Source organism: Typopeltis vanoorti, chromosome 7, assembly GCF_054136105.1.
Source record: "Typopeltis vanoorti isolate ZY-2024b chromosome 7, IOZ_Tvanoo_1.0, whole genome shotgun sequence".
NCBI classification, from domain to species: Eukaryota; Metazoa; Arthropoda; class Arachnida; order Uropygi; family Thelyphonidae; genus Typopeltis; species Typopeltis vanoorti.
This window is the reverse complement of record NC_143555.1, coordinates 6,912,495-6,935,081: the sequence shown is the minus strand read 5'-3', so window position 1 is coordinate 6,935,081 and position 22,587 is coordinate 6,912,495. Positions and strand designations below refer to the sequence as shown.

At 35.1% G+C, this 22,587-nt stretch overlaps 2 protein-coding genes across 4 annotated transcripts in view; one reads left to right on the top strand and one right to left on the bottom strand.

Annotated features, from left to right (window-relative positions):
- LOC150104471 (E3 ubiquitin-protein ligase CHFR-like) overlaps window positions 1-21,416 on the top strand; it is a 232,383-nt gene extending 210,967 nt beyond the window's left edge. For all 3 annotated transcript variants that reach the window (XR_016548572.1, XM_090395650.1, XM_090395651.1), the window contains 2 exons: window positions 4,002-4,080; window positions 21,065-21,416. Coding sequence is in view for 2 of the 3 variants with exons in the window: in XM_090395650.1 (XP_090251776.1) it covers window positions 4,002-4,041 (40 nt within the window). In the remaining variant the exon portion in view is untranslated. The remainder of the gene's footprint in view (window positions 1-4,001; window positions 4,081-21,064) is intronic.
- LOC150104470 (uncharacterized) overlaps window positions 20,988-22,587 on the bottom strand; it is a 53,375-nt gene continuing 51,775 nt past the window's right edge. The window contains exon 5 of the mRNA XM_090395652.1: window positions 20,988-21,195. Coding sequence (XP_090251778.1) covers window positions 21,147-21,195 — 49 coding nt within the window. The 3' untranslated portion in view covers window positions 20,988-21,146. The remainder of the gene's footprint in view (window positions 21,196-22,587) is intronic.

The following is a 22,587-nucleotide window of genomic DNA, read 5'->3' as shown; positions in this document are numbered from 1 at the left end:
CCAAGCCATGTTGGGATTAAGGAAAACAAGGCTGTAGCAAGGTGAGCTCGTTTCTGAAACATCCACCATCTGCCTGTTCCATACATAGATTACTAGACGAAAACTCCTATTCTAGTGGGAGCTATCTTGGAACAGACCAACTAATAATAAGCTCTACCAAATTGAGCACAGGGTTCGAACAGAAGAAGTTCTTGCTCATCTCCTCATATGTCATAATCATCTTACTCCTTCCTACTGAGAGGTGATGACGTGCCCATTTGTGAGTTTTTTTGACTCTGGACTATTAATCACTCATTTTAATTCGCCAATGAGTGCAATTATTATACAGAGGATTACAGAGTATTAATCTTTACCACCTTATGTAAATTATATACTTATTAGTCTACGTGATTGTAAACATGTTTTTGCAAATCTCGTTTTATGTATGTTTTCTGAATTTTATATTTTTTGTACTTTTTGCATTTGTTTTATACACATCTATTACATTTATTTTTCTACTACTGACTTTATGATGTCTTATTTATTAAATAGTATACTTTTAAGAAATGTTTCATTTATGAATATTCTTATTATTTCGACTTTTCTATTTAGTTTTTAGACCTATATAAGCCACTTATTTCACATTTTGGTGCAGCATGAATAGCTGGCTTCTACCAATTTATTCCCAAAACAATCATTCACAATCATGTTGTGTATGAGACAGAGAGAGAGAGAGAGAGAGATAGGTGCAAATATTTGAATATGGATAGTTCTTCTTATACGAGTTTTCAGATATACACAGTTTCATTTTGGTACATAAGTGCTATCGCTGTTTCCTATCCAAGGTTGAGAAAACTTCCCTGTATGTGTTTTCGTACCTCCATCTACTGTACTCATTTGCTCAGTGTCCATTTTGTGTCCCTGTTGCTTTATTGGTCGATCAATGCATTATCGTCTTTATCATCTGTCCACTGAGCAGTTGAATATCTTCTGGCTATGGAAAAACACATTGTAAGGAATCTGAGTGAAGTGCTGTGAAGGTTGAACCTGAGAAAAACTCGCTCAATGAAGGTCATGCTCAAGCTTTTAAGCTGATAGACAGTATCATGGTTCTCTTCAAAGAATATGACTCTGATCTCGTGAGGAATTCTAATGTGAAAAGGAAGATTTAAAACATCTTTAAATGCTAAAGGATGTCTACAGTCAGAAGTTGAAAACTGCAAGTTAGGTTTTCATTAAGCTATCTTAAAAAAGCAGCCTCCTATGAGCCTTTAACATGCTAGCTAAAGATATGATTAAGATGTGGTTACAATGTATTAATCTTGAAAGTAAAGAAATACTTGAATTGTTATTTGTTTAAAGATACTGAATATTTTATTTACTACTCTTATGCTTTAATATGTATGAAAAATAGTTCAATTAAGTATTATTTGTATGGCTATTTAGCCTATTTTTGTTTAGGAGTACCCTTTTTTTATAATGTCATTGGCTTTTTATTCAATTTTTTACTGATGGCATTACTGATGTTTTAAAGACAGATATATGAAGAATATATAGTCCGAATAATAATTCGGACATACCTTTGTAGAATGTTGCTGGTTGTCTTATTCATCGGCATCTGGCATAATGGCGATATACATTTATCTACTATTAAAGTATGACTGAAAGGAGAGGGGGGGGGCTTGTAAAAGTGGTAATAGAGAGATGTGGGAGAATTTTTGGTGAGGCAGGAGGTATGTGAATTTTAAACCCAGGTTTTTTTAAGGGTGGGCAGAGAATTCTTTTGGAGAGAGTTGAAAGAAATATTTTTGGGGAAGGAGAAGGATATGATGGGGTGAGATCAAGGATGGAGTAATGGGGTTTGAGGCGTTTCGACAGTGCGTCATCTTCAGAGCTCGTGGGTGAAGTGGATACCTCCTGCTTCATTTTGTTATGTCCCTATCTTACGAACTTTGTTTGTTTGTCTTACAAACTGCCTTCGTCTATATTCTTCTAACTTCTATTTTCAAAACACCACCAAAATTTCTACTAATATCTGAGCTATTGTTCCCCGTAGTATCCCTAGTATTTTAACTGCGCCCTTTGGGATATTTAGTTTAAGATATCTTATATATAAACAGAGAAAGGAACTCAAATAACTGAAAGTGTAACTATTGCAGTCGTGACACTATTTCTTATTACTCAACATTAATTCCTTAAACTTCCCATTTCTTAACATTAATTCCCCGCGTGGTTAGGTTCGAATGTTTCTAAGCGGTGCATTGGATTAGCAATATCAGACAACTTCTTTTATCGTTAAACAAAAGGTTTATTATTTCTCTAAACATGGTACATATCAAAATACACAACTAAATTACTTACACACTAAAATTAGCTTAATACAAGTAGTTGGGCTATGATTCGACAAAGGTTACTATGATCATGCCACCACAAAATTTTTTATACAAAACATGAATGCACTTAACATAAAAGTTTTAGATCATCACACATTAATAGATTATTCAGCTCCAGGTACACTAACAAATACATTTACTACTCTAGCACATATTTATGACAATTCCGATTCTCTACACATCACACTAGGCATTCAAATTTCTCAGGCTACTTGGTTACTCAATTTACACTAATCGAACTCAATATTCATTAACACACAACTATGTCATTAATTTTCCTTTTACAATATAGTAGACACTCAAGATTCTTAGGATAATTAATTACTCACAAATTATCAACTCTAGCTAGCTAGCTAGCTTTTAACACTCTCTATCAAACTCTAAAGTCCTATTATAATTTCTCCCTAATCACTTTAACAGTTCCGTAATATGACAGTGGTATCTATCACATACATCTTCTAGTTAACATAAGACAAAATTCACAATACCTTTCTTTAGCTTCACTTACGGGCCTTCACCTTCTACTGAACGAACTTGCTTGCATAACTTCTTGCAATTCAGGGCTATATGAATCTGCGCCGTCAGCTGTACTATCCGAAACGAGGACATCGATATTTTCACAGCTTCCTATGACTCTCTGGTATATTTCGCTTTCTACATAGGAATACGGGAATAGCTTTCCCGTTCACCTTCGATTCCTTGTTGTGGCATGAGGATATATGCCATATCTCTCCACTCAGGAACACCGTGAAATCCACTAGAAAACCAAACTAAAACCTCCGCAACTATCCAAACGTTTCTTCTCTTCTCGCAAAAAGGCAAAAAGGCCTCAAGCCTCCTTGACCACCTAAACGTCTCCCCCAAGACCCAAAAAAGAGCCTACTCCTCGAAAATCCAAAGTCAAAAAAAAAAGAGCCACGAACACCTCCTACTTGTTTTCCGTCTGTCTACCAATTGGGTGGCATTTTGGCCGCCATACGTCATTTTGATCGGCAACTCGTAACGAAGTTCCCATCCGGGCATAGGCCCTAAGCGATATTCCGTTATTTCTCTTGTTAGCCTCTATCTTAACCCCCTTTCAAACCTTTTCTCAGAATTCTACTTAAAGCTTAATCCGTAGCCTCTTACATAGCGTATTTCATGACTCATCCTTTTATACTTATGCACTTAACTCTTTCATTCTTAATCGCATTACTATATTAATTCTTAGTTAGCTACTTATTTAATACAAATTCTTTGTTTAGTCATAATACAACTAAACAATAGACCTCTACATTTTACTCAATTTATACTGGATGCAAGAACATTACATTAACTAAATTATCCTTTTTATGCAGGGGTTTTTATTTATGTTATTTATTTTTCATGTTACACCATGATAACTGAGAATACTATATTCTCAAGATATCAGGTGTAACAATTTAAGTGAATCTTGAAAGATCAGAAACCTCTTGTTTTACGTGTTTTTGATATATGTGGTGATTCTCAAGAACACAACCCGACATATAATGAGAATTACCTGTACTTGTAATTACCTGGTGATTTTCTAGTAATCCATCCTTATATTTTTAAATGTTATTAGCCTTTAAGAAACCATTGGCTATTAATGAATTATTTTATTTCTTTTAGGCGATATAACCACATTTGTGAACAAAGTAGAAATGCATAGCATTTTTCACTTGAAATAAAACAGCCTGCTTTTTTAAAGGTGAAAATATTTCTCTTTAATTTTTATATGTATATTTTAATTATTTCATCATTTGAAAATAGTATTTTTATAGCTAATGGAAACTATTTTTCATTAATCTATTTCAGATCTGCTTTAGAATTTCTCCCATGTATTTTAAGGTGAATAGGAAATATTCACATATTCATATTTTAATTTGCTGCTCTTCAGATCTTGGTTATTATTGAAGAAAGGCAGTGCTAAATAGAACAAACTTTAATTAATCATATACAAAAAACATATTGACTTCATCCTTAGTGCAGATTCACTGATATATTTTATTTTTCAGAAAAAGTAATTTTCAAGAGAATGATGCTCTTTTTAAATTGTTTGTCTTCTCTAATTATCTGTTCCTGGTCACAGATTCTATTGTAATCATGTCTGAAAAAAAAAAGTTCTCGATATTACTGATTCTGTTATTGGTTACATATGGAAGACTCTTTCTGTCTTAAGCGTTCTGTTTTCACAAGTTCAAAACTCGAAATCTATACTTGTGGGTTAGTTTCATAGTTACCATTAGTATCCATAGGTAAAAGCATGAAATGAAAGTTGTTTATTTGGAATTTTAAAAAATAAAATCTGAAAAACTTACTGATACCATCTGTATTTATCTGTGATCATAAATTTAATGATATCTAAATTATCTGGACTTAAATAACCGAGGTTCCGGTTATTTAAACATTATCAGCTGTCTCCTGGAACACTTAACCATTCATGTAGTTAATTGGATAGAAAATGATGTCCCAACACACAACTTGAATATTTGAAAGATCACAGTATATTTATGTTCAAAGATTATAAATTTTGAGTTTTACTTTCAGGAATGTTTCTCTTGTTGTCCCTACTTATTAAATCATTTAATTTAACCTTTTAATTGCATACAAGCATAATGTCAGAAATTAAAAGACATTTTTCTTTTGCACCAGCTATGAAACAAAAATGTTTTTTAATCTCTTATTTCACAGTAGTCAGTACAAAATGCATCCTGGCATGAACATGTAAATATAAAATGCATTTTGAGGCACAAAAATGAACATGCAATCAGGATGATACTAAGCTGACTTTAGCTTTCAGATTATTACAGAGCATTGAAATTATACAAATACAAAGAAAATCATTGTTTTGCTGAAAATACATATAAAATAAACTCTGAAGGCTCAGAGAACCTAAGTGTAAAATAAATTAGGTTCTCTGAGCCTTCAGAGTTTATTTTACATGTATTTTCTGCTGCTTTAACTTGATGCTGTCAGACAGCAAAGCATGGCTATGTTTTTCATTTAATCCTGTTAAAGATGCTATTAGTTAATACCATGAACTTTCTTATGATTCTTCCTCATGCTTATGTACTTTGCAAGCTTGATCAAGTGGGAATAAAAGAAGAAAATTCAGTTAGAGTTGTGAAAATTGAAGTTTCTAAAGAAGATGATCCTAAATTATTTGGACTGAAGAAAATCAAGCTTCAGAGATAATCAGAAGCCAGATCATTTATCAGAATTTGAAGAGTAAAAAATGAGTGTACCTAAAATGCAGAGCAAGCAGCTTTGAACCAGAGCAGATCAACAAGAGGGCATCTAAGTTTGGAATTCTATGACTGATAGTATTTGACAAAAGCATAGATATCTCCCTGCGATGGAAAAAATCATAGGGAATCATGTAGATAAGCTTAGATGTTCTTAGTTATTCGTCTGGATTGTTGCAGTTTAATTTGCAACACTAAATTGTGTTGTCTGTTATAATTTTTAAAACTGTTCCCAATAATAACTGATTGTTAGTGTTTGTATAGTGTGACCAACTATTTGTACTTTTCTTATGCTAGATTTAAAACCAGTGGAATATTGCCAGATAAACAAGGCACAACAAGTCTATGGTATTCTGAATTAAACTTAAATATTACAGGTGAACATGCAAAGTGTAGTTTGGAGGTGGAGAATATGTTGAGGTTCTGTGAGAAATAACAGGTATAGGTTTAGATGACTGTATTAAGTAATGCATATAATTTGTGTGAATGCTATGAAAGTTGGCAAAATGGATGTGAAAGTTTATTGTATGCATTTTTATTGTTTTTTCTGGTATTGTTTTAAATGGAAGATTTTAAAGAGTGGTAAGAATGGAAAATGGATGTGTAAAGAATAGGAATGTCTTGTGTGGAGCTTACTCACATATGCTGCACAGAGTACCTAAATTCCTGTCCATGTTTACCTTCCACATACTGCTATACCCAGATTTCCTCTGAAAAAATAAAGTAGCAGCAGGGCATTACCATGAGGTCCAGCCTGCAGAACTGTTTCACTGCACTGCTGTACTCTCAAAGAGAAAGTTCTTGATCCCTGCACTGTTCGACATGAAGCATCAGACAGCATCCCATGCATATATGAAATAGAAGGAGGGGAAATTGAAGCTTGCTTTGGATAGCAAAGCAACGTGATGTTTCAGTGAGTGAGCATGGGATTTATTTGCCATTTCCTTCAACTAAAAAAGGTATTTTGTTGTATAATGAAACCTGTGGAGCATTCATGACTAAACATACACACATAACCACAGTAGTAAGTAGAAAAGGTATGCTCTTATGCTTGATGCAATGTAAAGGTTCACCCAGGCTCTATTTGTGGAAACAGCCTGTGCTGTTGAATGGTGGAGATAGCTTGGTTGGGAGAGGTTCAGTGGTGCATATCACCAGTCTATGAATAACCCAAATGGAAGCAAAGAGAGTGAATGTCTAAAGCACTGAGGGATAATTTAACCTGTATGTGAATGGTATCAAATGTTAGATTTGATATGAAAGCATCTCTTGCATACGATGATAATTTGGCACTTAGTTTTGTGCCAGAAATGACAGATTTTCTTATTCTGACTTCGTTCTTTTTAATTGCTCTTATAGTAGATTTGCCTAAATTAAAATGTTTACCAATCGCTGTAGATCCCTCTCCTTTTGCTAAGTGATCTAAAATTGCAATTTTCATTTCCAAAGAAATTGCTTTTCTTTGGTGCTTTTTTTTTTCTCCATTGGGCCAAATTAAATCTTTAAAATAACAATTAGCAAAATTTAGACTTTTGATAATAAAAAAAAAAACACTTGCATGCAAAATTAAACGTCACAAATACATTCTGGCATAACGTTATCACATTACGCCAGAACGTGCTGCAACACACTGTTTATTATGTACAATGGCAATGAACGAATTAGTCAACAACACGCAAAATCATGTGCTTTATAGGTAAAATTTTCCAACTGTTATACAAGCAAAATAGTTACCACTTTAAAAACTACAATGATCATAAAAGAGAAGTTAAATTTCCGCTGTGTAATAATAAACAGCTCGTCCCACAATACGGATTGATTACCCCAGGGTTTCCCAAACTTCCTCAGAAGATGAATAAGTGTTCTGCGAGAAGTTCTCCTGGAATTTGTCATTTTAGTTTTCTAAGCATTTTTCATGAATAAACATGTTATAGTGGAAATATTCTGAGGAGAATAACATTCGTGAATATGTCAAAAAGCTCAGACCCAGAATGTCTAAATAACATCTGTGTGGCAAATGTTAGTGACCAAGCCGTGTATTTTTAAACATGGAAGTATTCATGAATTATCGTTTTCACACATTGAAACCTTTCAACATTCGGGAAAGGGAATACCGTTGTTTATGACCAGTCATAAAAATTGCCTGCAAGCCAATTACAACAATGTGCGGCGTATCCTCTGTTCTCAAAACTGAACGAAATAGCATCTGTGTTGCAAATGTTAGTGACCAATCAGCAAGGAAGTATAAAGAAATTTTTCCACACTGACATTGAAGATGAAGGTAGTCTCAGATCTAGTAATACTGAATACTTTCTTTACAAGTTCATATTGTAGGATGAAAGTGCTGTTTCGAAACCGTAGTGCCGTGATTTTTCAAAAGTAATAGGCCTACAGATTTAAATTTTAATATAAATAAGAGACAAGGGACTTTGTTTAATTTTGGTGTTAAGAAATCTCTTATTGAAGGTATTTGTGATGCAACAAATAGTGATTCATCCATCTCCAGCCTACAAAGCAATCTCCAGGATGTACAAAAGGAGGGGAAAACTACCAGCACACAGGAGAAAAAGTCTGCATTCACTCGTAAGTACTTATATTATAAATTTTTGGATAATCAGAATTGGATATGTCAATGAAAATCAGCACAAATTAATTTAACGATGTTTATGTTTAATTGGTGTTTTATTAATTAATAATAAATCAGCTAAATTAACAATTAATTAATACATAAAATAACCAAGGTTTTCCGTGAAAATTTCAGGATTTGTGAAGTGTTCCGTTGTAGGAAAAGTTTGGGAAACTCTATTATCGGAATGCATTCTCCTTCTGTTGACATGCGCAGAAGTGTCGAAAGGTCTCTTATCTGTGGGTGTACTATACTGCATAACTTCAAATCTGCATAAAAAGAGACCTGAGTGTATATCTAATGGGATGTTGTTATAGACCAGGGAATGTAGCGAGCACTGACTGTGAAATGTTTATACAAATTAGTTGGGCAAGTCAAAGGAAGATGATCCTAATGGGAGATTTTAATTATAGGAATGTGGATTGGAAAGAAGAGAGCATACAAGGAGAATGTATTCATTGAGTATCTGTGGGATAACCAGCTAAAGCAACACAAGGTTTATTGGTGTTAGATTTGGTAATATCCTCACAGAATGTGTTTATGAATGAGTATTGACACTGCCACCTATTGGTGAAAGTGATCATGAGGTATTAGTTTGGAAGGTAGTCAAACAGGAAAAAAAATTATCAAGAAGGCTTGTGGAACTATAAGGTGGGTGATGATGATGAGAAGCTCTGTAGTCAACTAGCATTAATATATAAATTAAAGATGCCAAGAAATTATTTTCTTGGTTTAGTATTTTAGTAATAAGGTGTGACACCTTTTGGCTACTTGTATATGGAAATATGACTTCTGCCATATGAAACGTCAACAAAGGTCGTAACCAGTCTGGGTAGTGATCCTGTCTCATAATGCATAGCATTATACATGTCTGTAAGGATATGTGCTTTGCATTAGAGAATACCTAAGGCAAGTGATGTGAAGTCATTAGCCTCTATATATGAGTTGCCCAGTCGTGAAGTTACTTCGCATGCAAACTTTGTTTGCTGACACTTAGATAAAGGATTAAACTAAGAATATAATTTCTTGGCATCTTTAATTTACAGTATAACCAAGTGGAAAAAACTTTTAACAAATAGCATTAACATATTGGGTTGATGAATTGTGTAGAAAAGATGTTGACAGGGCATGGGAAATAAGGCAATGCATAACTGTATATCAAGAATTAAGCAAATTCTTGAAAAAAAGAATTCATCCATATCACTCCTACTCTATATGCTTGCTTGAACAATGAAATCAAGCAAGCAGTGATACAAAAGAAGTTGTTAAAGTACAAGAGAGTTTTAGTGAACAAATGCATGAAGAATATAAACTGCAAGCCAGAAAAGTGACAAGCATGGTTAAAAATGAAAAAGTAGAATATAAGAGGAGATTGGCCAGTCAGGTCAAAGTTAATCCAAGGGAATTTTTCTGCTATGTGCAAGGAGAAGGGAAAATAATTATGGCAGGTTGACACTAGTGGGTAGTTGTTAGCAGAGTAACATAGCAAATGATATAGTGGAATTATTTAATGAACTATTCATCAGTGTATATCATAATGATGTGAATGATGCTGTGCAACATGTAGAAGGGAGGTGAGAATTAGGAGAAATAAAGTTGAAGGAATCAGAGGTGTAGCAAGTGTTGTTTGGGTTAGATGTTAATAAGGCTGTGGGAATGAATGACATATCACCATGTATATTTTTAAGGAATGTGCAAAAGAGTTAGCCATGCCCTGGTTATTTAATGAAAGTCTTGTCTTGGGGAAGGTTCCTAAGGAGTGGAAAAAAGGCAAAATAATTCCTCTCCACAAGCATGGTTCTAGAACAGAAGTTTTCATTTATAGACTGATCTGTATATCTGCAGTTGTGATCAAAGTGTTGGAAAAATTAGAAATAGAATACAGGATTGGTATGATGGTCAGCATGGGTTTATGAAAGGTAGGGCTTGCTATAAACTGCTTAAGGTTTATGATAAGGTGACAAATGTGTTGGATAAGGGAAATTCATGTACAGTGATTACCTAGGAATTTACAGAGGCATTTGATTGATTGCCACATGATAAATTGGTGTATAAGCTTCAGAAAATGTGATTAGATAGAAGATTGGTTAACTGAAAGATACCATCGAGTTGTGTATGATGGAGCAGTGTCTCAGAAAAGAAAAGTGACCAGTGGCATACTCCAGGATTCTGTTCTTAGGCAACTACTTTTAACTTTATTTGTTAATGATATTTTATGTAGATTGACTATGATGCAAAGTTAGGTAGAATTATCAAGAGTAGTACTGATAATTCTCTACAGAAAGATTTGAATAGACTTTTAGCTTGGACAAATGAGTGAGATTGCAGTTTTAATATTAATAAATGCAAGGTGTTACACTTTGGGATACAGAGATATAAGGCTACATACTGCATTGGTGGAGCTGTACTTAGGAACTGTATGTGATTTGGGATCTTGGAGTGATAGTAGACTGAAGTTCCAAGGGGACCACAGAGTTGCAAAGACTGCACATTGAATTGCTGCTGTAGTAAAAAAGTACATTGACGTGTAGGGATAAAGATTATTGTTCTTTTAGATTATCCCAAAGCTGCATTCACTATTTGGGGATTTTCTCAGTGTTTTGGTAAAACTGATGCTGATTAATCTTGAGCTGAACATCTTGGCTGACTTATTCTGCTTTCATAGCAAATGATTGATTTGTTTTGCTATCACCAGAATTGTTTTAATTTTTCTGATACATCGGTGATCGATTTGGTTTCAAGGTTGTCTTAGAAGGCTGCTCTTGATTTTTGCATTCTTAAGTTTTTCCCTGTTTTAAATTCTTTAATTTAATTGTATCATCTGCTCTTTAATTGTAATCATTTTATTTATGATTCCAAATGCAGCTTCCACTCTGGTATGCCTCTTTTTAGTGTATTCATCAGTTTTATTGTATTTCAAGTTCATCTATAACTACAACACTAAACTGAAGCAAATATAAATATGAAAGATTGTTCTTGGAATCAGCCTCAGCTCGAAAAAAACTTCCCAAATCTCAACAAATTTGGGAAGCTTACAGCCAAGACAACTCAGTTTAGCCTACTAGATAGCACCTTTAGGACTCTAGGACCAATGCCAGTTGCCTTCTTCAGCCTCATTTGCTCGCCGTTAGTGCCTGCATGCACATATCATAGTTTTATGTTCCCAGAAGACAGCAATGTAACATTGCTGAAATATAGGAAGGTATTGATTAAAGTTTATTAATATTTTAGTATACATTGTCATTTCCTGAAAAATTTAAAGTAGTGTAACCAACGTATAAGTTTATCTGCAAGAATTACAACACTATACATCAGCTGATTTGTTTCTCCAACTGTTTTTGTAGGAATTGTTTCTACTGGCAAGTTAGGATTGCTCATTAGTACAGTTAGATGATCTTGCCTTCAGCCTGTTTCAGTGTTGGTAGTCACTGTCATTCTTTGGTGTTCTGCATTTGTTCTACCATTATACAGTATCCACATTGGACCGCCCTAGTTTCAACATGTTACTACTACTTAAGTGTATGGACCATGGTGTCAAAATTGTACAAATGATAAGGAACACTCACAAAATTTTTGTAAAAAAAATTCTGGATAAAACTTGTAGTAGAGTCCCTGGAATGTTTGAACAACCCAAATCTTGCATGTTTCCTAATTTCAATTCTTTGAAACTGGGGAGGTCCAATGTGGATACCCTGTATATCTTGGTTCTTGTCTAATATTTAAGTGGTTTTTGTTATCTGCCTGAAATGTTTCTTCCATGGCCTTGAATTTATAAAGTTCTTGCTGGAATCAGTGACAATCTGTGTTTGCAATTCTTTAAGTTTACTGTCACTGAAAACAGTTTCGTATAGTAAAATTTTGTTTGTCTATCAATCACTGCAGTATCAGGGAATTTAAATTTCATACATTTTCTTTTGGTATCCTATTGATGCTGGATTCTGTTCATAATAAGCTTGTATAATCATCTTGTTTTCAGGAAAAGTCCTTTTTTGTTGTTTTGATTGTTCTTGTCGCATTCATTTCTGAGCCCTGGAGCCCAGTTATTGTTTAATATATAGAAGTTGTAGCACCAAACTGTCCTTGTTGACCTGGGCAGTGACTATTTCTTTCTTTTATTCACCATTTAAAAATGAGGTGAGACACACATAGTCTGGCTCCTCTGCTAAGGTAGGCATTCAGAGGCCCTGCTGGCTATGCCATGCTCTGAGCATGCAAAAGTCCCTCCACTATGACAAGGAGGTAGCAATGGAGGGGTATTATTAGCAGAGACTTCCAAAGAGTCAGGGGCTAATTGAGGAAGACCACATATCACCCACATTCTATACATTGAATTCAGTCACAATCTGTGCACTCACCACCTCCAAAGACTTGCCATTCCAATCATGTACCACTATGAAAGAAAAATCAAGCTCTCACCCCTTTCTTCACTGATTCATTCTCAACTTCCATGGATGCCCACTTCCTATAAAATGAAAAAAAAGTTTCATTTTTTTTTATTTTATGGGAAATGCCATTCCATTTTTCAGTATCCTGTATGACCATTCCAGAAGTTTGAATGTCTCTATTGTATCATTCCTCTTGTGTGGTGGAAACTGCAGTCTACAAATTCTGCCTATCCACATAACCTTGATTTCTAGTCCCAATATTATCTTTGACACTCTCCTTTGCATCTGCATCACCTCTGAAATCAGATCGATCTACATGTCTCTGGGTAAGGTTGTATCAAGAGCTTAGAGAGAGAGAGAGACAAAATGACTTCCTTATCCTTACATGTTAGTTCAGCACTGCAGTTATCCTCTAGGTTGCATTTGCAGTCTCTACTATATATCCATTAAACTTCGACTTCCTGCCCAGTTTTGACCCTTAGGCAATCCCTTTGCCAAATTCTTATTGTTTATGCAATAGCTGTATTACCTCGTCTTCACACATTTTTTCATTCAGTAGAAGTAGCATTGAACTCTATAGGCAAACATTAGTTAGTCTTTTCTGCATCTGCCACCCACATACCATCCACATTCATTCTTTCTTTCACTTGCAGCATAACAAGAATTCTTTTGAGGTGCCATTAGCTTTTTATACAATACTTGTAACTGTTCTCATCTGTCTCTTATAATTTTCATAATTGGCATCATCGTTATGCACATAGTATTCCCTCCATATTTTTCCTAAGAAAATCTTGTTTCATAAGATTGAAAAATAAATTTGATAAGAGTAAGATGTGCAATCTCTAAGAACATGCTGCAATTCTGCTGCTTAAGGAAGTTGTGCTGCAACTGATAAATTTAGATTTATCCTTATGAGATTTCACTGCTGCTTAATCAGTTTTCATATAATAATTATCACAGGTGATTTCAGTTATTTGTTTAGCACCCATCAGGTTGATTTGTCAATGCATTTCATTGTCACTAGCAACCAGTCTACCAGATGTGTAACAACATCCCACATGTATTTGATCTTAGACTACCACGCACCAGATAGCTTTTAACCCATTGCTAATATTGCATTAATAGCTGGACTCAAATCATCCAGTATTAGCAATATATCCCAATTTTTCCTATCGTGTGTCCTTACTAAAATACTGCACCCTTTATACGCGATACTACCTCTGTGAGTCAGGTCTCACTAATGCCAATAATGGGGCCACAATGTATTCATGAAGGCAACTCTCCCCCTTTTCTGCTATGGATATTTAGACATTGATTATCACTTATGGAGAAAAACACTAGAGATAATAATTACTAACTTAAATTATTTAATTAATAAATTACTCTGCCAGTATTTCATCTTGGTTACCAAGGCACATAGAACAGTTATGAATGACAGGTTCCTTCTGTGGGTGCAGTGATGAAAAGTCTGAAGGTCTCAAAAGTAATGGTCTCATATTTTAGGTAAAGTGAAGCAGCTAAATTTGTTCAGATTTGGTGAATAGAAATTCCATTGATTACAGCCTTGCTTTCATTCCCCCCTCCCCATTGATGCTTCTAATGGAGGTGTTGCTTGTCTATCTTACAATGAGTTTAAGGTTGTCTTTGTTCCAGTAACTGACTTTTCACTATTTGCCCTAGTTTCTTGAGAAGACAGTGGTAGTCTTGTTTAACCAAGTGATGTTCCAGCCAGCATTGCATTTGATAAAGATGTACCATACATTATTACATGTGGTTTAAGCCAATACAGCACTTTGATTGGAAAAGTTCCAAACTGTCAACCCATTATCATTTGTTCATATTGGACATTAGATCAGAATTAGTTGTTTCGCCACATGCCTTACAGTCTATGCAGAGGCTTAGTTATATTATTATTGTTCCGGGCAACTCCAAGGAGTCGACAGACTCATCGAGGGAGGCCCTAACATCATGTGAAGAACAACTATTCGACATTCACACAGTATCTATCATACCTTGCCTTGAACTCATTCACAGTCGTAGCACCCACAACAGACTCTGGAAGCTTATTCCACTCATTCACTACTCTCCAAGTAAAAAACCTAGCTCTAACACCCTTGTCAACCACGCTCTTGCCCAGCTTCCATTCATGACCCCTAGTCCTCCCACCACCAGTCATATTTTCAAAAATATCTTCTGGATCAATCTTATAGAAACCCTTCAGCAATTTGAATGTCTCAATCATATCACCCCTCCTTCGCCTATCGACCAATTTCTGCAACCCACAAATCTTCAACCTATTCTCATAAGGTTCATTCCACAGACCTGCTGTCATCTTGGTCACTCGTCTCTGGATCCTCTCCACTTTCTCCCCATCACAAAGAAACCCTGGTGCCCATAACTGGGCACAGTAGTCCAGATGGGGGTCTTATCAAGGCTCAATACAGAGGAACAACAACTTGTTTGTCTCTGCATGTTAAAGTATTTTTCAGAAGCCAAGTGATTTGGTAGCTGTTTTAGTCACTTTTGCAATGTGCCCTCTAAACTTCAATTCCCTATCCACCAACACTCCCAAATCCCTGGCCTCATCAATTTCCTAGAGTACGGTTCCACCAATGCGATATACTGCTGCTATTCTTTTCACCCCAAAGTGCATAACCTTACACTTTGCCACATTAAATTGACATCCATTTTTCCTGCCCAGTCCTCCAACTATCCAAATCATCCTGTAAAATTTTGACATCCTGTGCACTCATAATTGCTCTACCCAACTTTGCATCATCAGCAAACAAGTGAATACTTCCTCTCAAATCCTTTCCTATATCATTGATGAACAAATTGAAAAGCAGTGGTCCAAGAACAGAGCCCTGTGGCACTGCACTAGTCACAAGCCGTCTTTTAGACTCCACTCCTGAATAAACCACTCTCTGGTATCTCTCCTTCAACCACCCTCCTATCCATCTCACCAACCCTATATCTATCCCCATCTGCTCCAGTTTACTGATTAGGGTTCTATGTCGTATCCTATCAAAAGCCTTGGCAAGGTCCAGTAGTATTACTGTAAACCCATTACCCCTATTCGGTTCAGGGGTCACTGTGTTATAAAACGTGAGCAAGTTACTGAGGCATGATCTACTCTTCACAAAAATGTTGTCCCCCATATAATATCCCATTTTCATCTATCCAATCCTGTATTGTTTTCTTGACTAATTTCTCTAAGACCTTGACAATGATTCCTGATATGCTAATCGGTCGGAAATTTACAACAGCAGTCTTGGAACCACCTTTATGCAGTGGAACTATTTTCCCCTCTTTCCACCCCTCAGGACTAACCCTGACCCGAGACTCAAAATAAACAAAATGGTCAAGGGTACTGACAATTCTTTAGCTGCTTCTCGTACAACACGAGCTGGTATACCATCCAATCGCACAGATGTATTGACATTGAGGTTATGCAATAGACTACTCACCTCCACTTCATTCACCACAATTCCTGTATAATCTACTGGTACATTCGTTTCTGCAATGTCACCACCTGGATGATATATTCTTGCAAGGTGCTCACTCAGTAATTCAACTATATTGTTTTGGTTCTTAAGTGACTTTTCAAATGAAGGCGATTAGTTGGCCTCATATGATTTTTCCCTGCTGGAAATTTAGATATTTCATCCCACAAGACAGCCTGAAGAACATATGCAGTTAACAAAATTAACCATGGCCATAATTCAAAACCATTCTGAAGCCTCTGTTTTTACATTTCAGTGTAATATTCAGTTTTATCTGCCTCAACACTAGATTAGTTATCTCTTATTTCAAAGATGAAATGCTTTTGTATCCTAGACTAATTTAAGATATTGCCATCAGTAAGACTTCTTGTTGTGAGTTTGTTCTCTCCATGTGAACTGATACACAGGTTTATGCCTGAAGGGTGTTAGTAATGACTAGTCAGTATCCTGAGCAAAAATTTGTCAGGTAGCTATCAGTCTTGTATTCATTTCCAATTCTGATAGGTTCTCTAACAAGAAACATCTTTTGTTTTTCTGTATGTTAGTTGCTCTTTCTATTGGCTCATTCCTTTGCTTCTTACTAGATTCATACCATAGGCACAAAATAAATGTTGTTGTTCAATTTCTCCATTTTGAAATTTGTTCATCACTCTACTTGCATCTTGCTTCCATTCAATAAGTTATTTGTGTTTGGAAGGTTGTGAAAATTAGACCTTCTGATTTGGGAGAAACTTGTTACTTTCTTCATTATATATCAGCATGATATTTCATTGGTGCTTTATAGTACTGAATAAATACTATAAAGTATCTCAGGTTGATCCAGTAGCTGAGGCAAGATTTTTGGTGTAAAGTCAGTTGCTGGATCAACCTCAAAACTTCACGGTTATAGCTACTGCCTTGGAACCAGGCAGTACCTTTGTTGGAATGATATGAGATTGTTATACAATCATAATTTATGTGTGAAGATTCAGCCAATATAGAATACAATTTGTTGTAAGTCCTAAATTTGCAAGATCCATTCAGTGCCTAAATAGATATCTGTAGTGTCCATGGGAAGGTGAGGATAGCAAACACTGGGTCAGAAATCTAGTTAGTACTTTTCATTTCTTGTATGCTGCGAAGGTCTCCTACAAATTTATTATATACTTGTGTGTTATAACTTAAAAGTGAACATAAAAAGACAAGACTGGCTTACTGGCATTCTTCTCTAACAAGTCACCTGGTCTTTGATATCCCTGCTATTAATGCTAAACACTTGTACTCCAGAATTAACACTTATCCTCTACCACCTTTTCGATCTTTCCTATTCGATTGGCATAGAAACAAGCCTATACACAACCCACTCCAAAAAAAAAAAGTAATGATTAATGTTCACTACTACTTCATATCTCTTAGAAATCATGGAAAAGTCATCATCTTCTTTACCACCTAGAGGCTCATCAGCAATATGGATTTTGCCATTCTCACTCACCATCCACCTTTAGATTAAAACACTGGAAAGGTTTGGAAAAACTAGTGGTTGCTTGGCATTTCTAGGGTATTTGATGAGCAAAGTACCATGTAGGTACCTTCCTCCCTGGAGGTGTCACGTAATAATATTTTTCCACCAGTGCTAAAATGTATCCCTGAACTTTCATCCACTCTCTTCATGTCCATAAGTGATCTCTTTCAGACTCAAATCCTATCCATAGCTATGCTGATGGTACAGTGCATTTCTCTTTATTATTTGACACTCTATAGTGCATAATCTATAGTGCTAAATAGTAGAGTAGGAAATGATTGTGACTAAATAGTAGAGTAGGAAATGATTGTGAGACATACAAAAATATTTTGGGAAAATTTGGAGAAAAGAGCAAAGCTAATAATAATGGCAAATATCTGTTGGATTTCTGCTCAGGACATGGACTGGTTATTACTAACACCATGTTCCAACATAAAAATGTGCACAAATTCACATGGAGAGAAGAGGCTAGAAATAAGAAAAGTCTCATTGACTATGTTATTGTTGATAGTGATGTTTTCTCCCTGGTGCAGGACACCAGAGTGTACAGAGGATTTGAAATTGGAAGTGATCACTATTTAGTCTTGAGCAGGATAAAATTGAATTTCATATTGAAAAGAATAACATGTAAGAAAGTTTTAAAGCGAATAAAAGTTGAGCAGCTCTCAGATGTAAACTGTAGACTAAAATACAGAAATATTATTGAAAAGAAAATGAAAGAGTTTGAGAACAGGAATCAAACTTTGGAGATTCAGTGGCAAACTCTGAAGGAAACATTGATTGATTCTGCCAGAGAGGCATGTGGTGAGGTTGTGTGCAAAGATAAAAAAATCAGAACTCCCTGGTGGACACAGGAAGTTAAAGAGGCAGTGAAGGAAAAGAAGAAAGCATATCAAAAGTTCCTGGCAAATAAGTCAGCTTTTACTCTTACAGAATACAGAGACAAATGTAAGAAAGCTAAACAGTGTGTAAAACTAGCTAAACAAAAGTCATGGGAGGACTTTGGCAAGAATATAGAAAATAAATATCAAGAAGGTGGCAAAATATTCTGGAGGTTGTTGAAGAAGCTTAGGAATGGAGGAAAGAGTGCTGTAAAAGGAATTAGAGATGATAAAGGTGAAATGAAAACAGGAGAAAAAGATATCCTTGAAGTATGGAGTAATTACTTTGAAAAACTGCTAAATGAAACAAGCAGTGATGACAGCACGGTGATAAAAAACACTGACCAGGCATGCAGTCAGGAATACATATCCATACTTGAAGTAGAAAAAGCCATCAAAGGCTTGAAATGTGGAAAGGCAGCAGGAGTAGATGATATTCGACCAGAAATGCTGAAGTATGGTGGTATAAGAGTCTTACAGTGGCTGCACTGCATAGTTCAGAAAGCCTGGACAGAGGGACGAATTCCTGATGATTGGAGTAGAGCTCTCATAGTACCCATATATAAAAAGGGAAATAAAACTGAATGTGAGAATTACAGAGGTATTTCCCTACTGAGTGTTCCTGGCAAGATCTATGCAAGTATACTTGAGAAACGGTTGAGAAGAATTGTGGAAGAAAAGCTTGGTGAAGAACAAGCTGGATTCAGGCCAAATAGAGGCTGTCAGGATCAGATCTTCACTTTACGACAAATAGTCGAGAAAGCATGGGAATATAACAAAGATCTGTATTTAAGTTTTGTCGATTTGGAAAAGGCATATGACAAGGTGCCAAGAGAGAAGCTATTCAATACGCTGCAGTTATATGGTGTCAATGGGGCATTATATCAAGCAATACTTAGTCTTTATTTGAGTTGTGAGTCAGCAGTTAGAATTGAAGGAAGTACAGGAAGATGGTTTAATGTTAAATCTGGTGTGAGACAAGGATGTACATTATCCCCTCTGTTATTCATTATCTATATGGATCACATTATGAAGGAATGTGGTATTAAACCTGATATCAAAATTGGAGATGTTAATGTCAGCTCTTTGCTTTATGCGGATGATGTTATACTTCTAAATAAATCCGCTACAAGTCTGCAAGATTCTCTGACTAAATTGAATAGCTGTTGTAATAGATATGGTATGAAGGTCAGCAATAAAAAGACAAAGACAATGAAAATAGGCAGAATCATTGAAAATGTCAACTGTGTTGTGAATGGAGAGCCTGTGGAACAAGTAAAACATTTCAGCTACTTAGGCACAATTTTTACTGAAGATGGTAAACTAAATATAGAAATAGACAACAGAATCAGCAAAGCTGGTATCGTGGGAAGTCAATTGAATAAATTCATATGGAATAAGAAAGAAATTAGTCGGAACACTAAATTAGCTGTATACAAGACTGTGTTCAAACCAATTTTAACTTATGGATCTGAGAGCTGGGTCAGAAGTAAAACACTTGACCAAAGACTAGAGACCGCAGATATGAGAGTCCTGAGAAAGATTAGAGGCGTGAACAGATGGCATCAATGGCAATATCATATTAAAAATGAGGATATTAGGAAAGAACTTGACATTGTCAGCATCCAGGAATGCGTTAGCAGAGCTAATCTCAGATGGTATGGTCACTTAAATAGAATGGGAGAGGAAAGATTAGCAAAACAAGTGTTCTCTGCCAGGTTGGCAGGAAAACGACCCAGAGGAAGACCAAGATATAGGTGGATTGATACGGTACAAAGTGCCTTAGACGATAGAAATATAAGATCTGATAATGTTGGAGTCTTGACAAGTAACAGACTGATTTGGAGGAAAATTGTAGATAGGAAGTTAGTAATGATGTAATTTTTTCATGTAGTACTGTCATATCCTGTACACCCCTTGAGGGTACATGGCAGGAATTTGATGATGATGATGATGATGATAGTGCATAATCATTATAGAATCTTCAAGATCTTCCTTAATTGCTGATTTCCTTTGTTATCCTTGTGAATTTCAGTGCTACAAAACAATCTTGTCTTCTTCCCTTACCTTTTGCATATCTCTCCAACCAGCATCAGATTTTTCTTCTTTGACTTACATATATAATCATCCTTGGCTATAGCTTTTTTTTCAGTCTCCAGGAAGGCAGGTATGCTTTCCTGCTTACACATTCAGATTTCTTGCAGAGGGTGATGTACCACCCGCCAACCAGTGCTTAATGGTATCAAGAAGACAGTGAATAGTCCAATTAATGGATCCTTTCTCTCTCACACTCTCATAGATGATGTGCCTTTTGTCTTCCTCTATTTTCATGAAGAATGTTATGCTGAAGGGGCTGCCTTTGTTTCTTCAAGCAGCAACAAACCAACACCCACAGAAAAATCTGGGTAAACTGTTTACTATTTCTACCTTGTGTGAAACTTATTATTTTTGTTATAAAGAAACGTAATTAACAGTATAGTTTGATATATTTTATTTGAATAATTGATTATCACTTAAAGATTTTTTTTTATTATGCTTTTTTCTTCTTTAGATATGCCAGAATTCACTGCTAGAAGAGCCACAGAGTTTTTCTTTCTTTTTTTTTCCCCCATAAATTTAAATGCCAGTGATGGTTATTTTGCTCTCTTTCTTCCACTGGATACTGTGTCTTTGCCATGTAGCCTATATAAATAGAAGTAAAAATCTTTTAGACCCAAATATTTTTGTAACAGATAATTGATCATAAATTGTAAATTAATATGTGATGAAAACAATCTCTATATCCTTGACAAACTTATGTTAACTATGCAATGTGGGCTGATCCTGATCTCTTCATGGTTGGAAATAATATATTTTATTGTTCTTCATGGTAGTTGCAGTTATTAAATATAAGGTATAATTAATGTTGTGGTTCAGTTAATTTCACATTGTCAAATAAAATGTGTAATCACAGACATAATTTGAATTTTGAAATAAATCAAAACTGTTGAAAATATAAGTAGTTTGATGTGCTAAAATGCTGAGGAAATGTTGAGCTTGAAAGGCTTCGACAATAGCTCTTTTGAACCTAGACATGCAACACCCTTTCATGTGAAAGTGAATTCTGATACAGAGGTGGCAGGGTTTTCCTCCACCAAAAACAGTCAAATTGTCCAGAAGAATACAGCTATTAAGTCAATTATTTTGTCCATAATTCTAAACAGCTACCTTGATCTTGCATGATTTAAGCCATCACTCTGCCCAACAGTTTTTTCAAACTGTTGATTTTCATACATGAACTCTCATGCCTATGTATTAAACATTGAAGAAACAAGAAAAGGTAAAACAATTTTGCCTTTGAAACTAGTTTTAAAAGGTGGTTAAAACTAATGAAATACAAACCTTAAGCATAACTTGCCTTGATATTGTGCTACAGTTATTTTTCAAGATTTACATAATGATTTCATTTATGATATAAGTGCAAAATTTAAAACTTAGTTTCAAGGATAAACAATGTTTGCCTATTTAACAATAGATATTTATTACAATTTCTTTTAACACACGGTAACTAGTAATAGAAAGATGACAGCAAATAGCCAGGAGAAATGCAATCTTGAGTATATTTCAACAGTGGAAGTATAAAAAATCCATTAGGAAGCTGGAATAATTGATATTTAAGCTGAAATGCTTAAATATGGTGTTATAACAGTTTCACTATACCACCTAATTCAGAAAATGAATTGCAAATGACTAAGCTATCATTACATACTAATATATATATGTAAAAAATTAATAAGACAATATAAAAATTATGTGGGTATACTTAAGTAGAGACTAAAAATAATCATAGAAGAACCAGCTGTATTTATTCCCTCAATTGGATCTTTAAAAAATCATGGCAATATAGCAACATTCTTTGTTTTCATTTTCTTGATGTCCTGAACAGGTATAATTACATAGTGGAAGGGGGAGGGACTATTCAGAGAACTGAAAATGATAAAAAAAAAAATCAAAATTTCTGGATATTCAGAAACCTGGGTGGGTTGTGTTAAATAAGGATGATTGAACATCATCACTGTTATTTATAATTACATG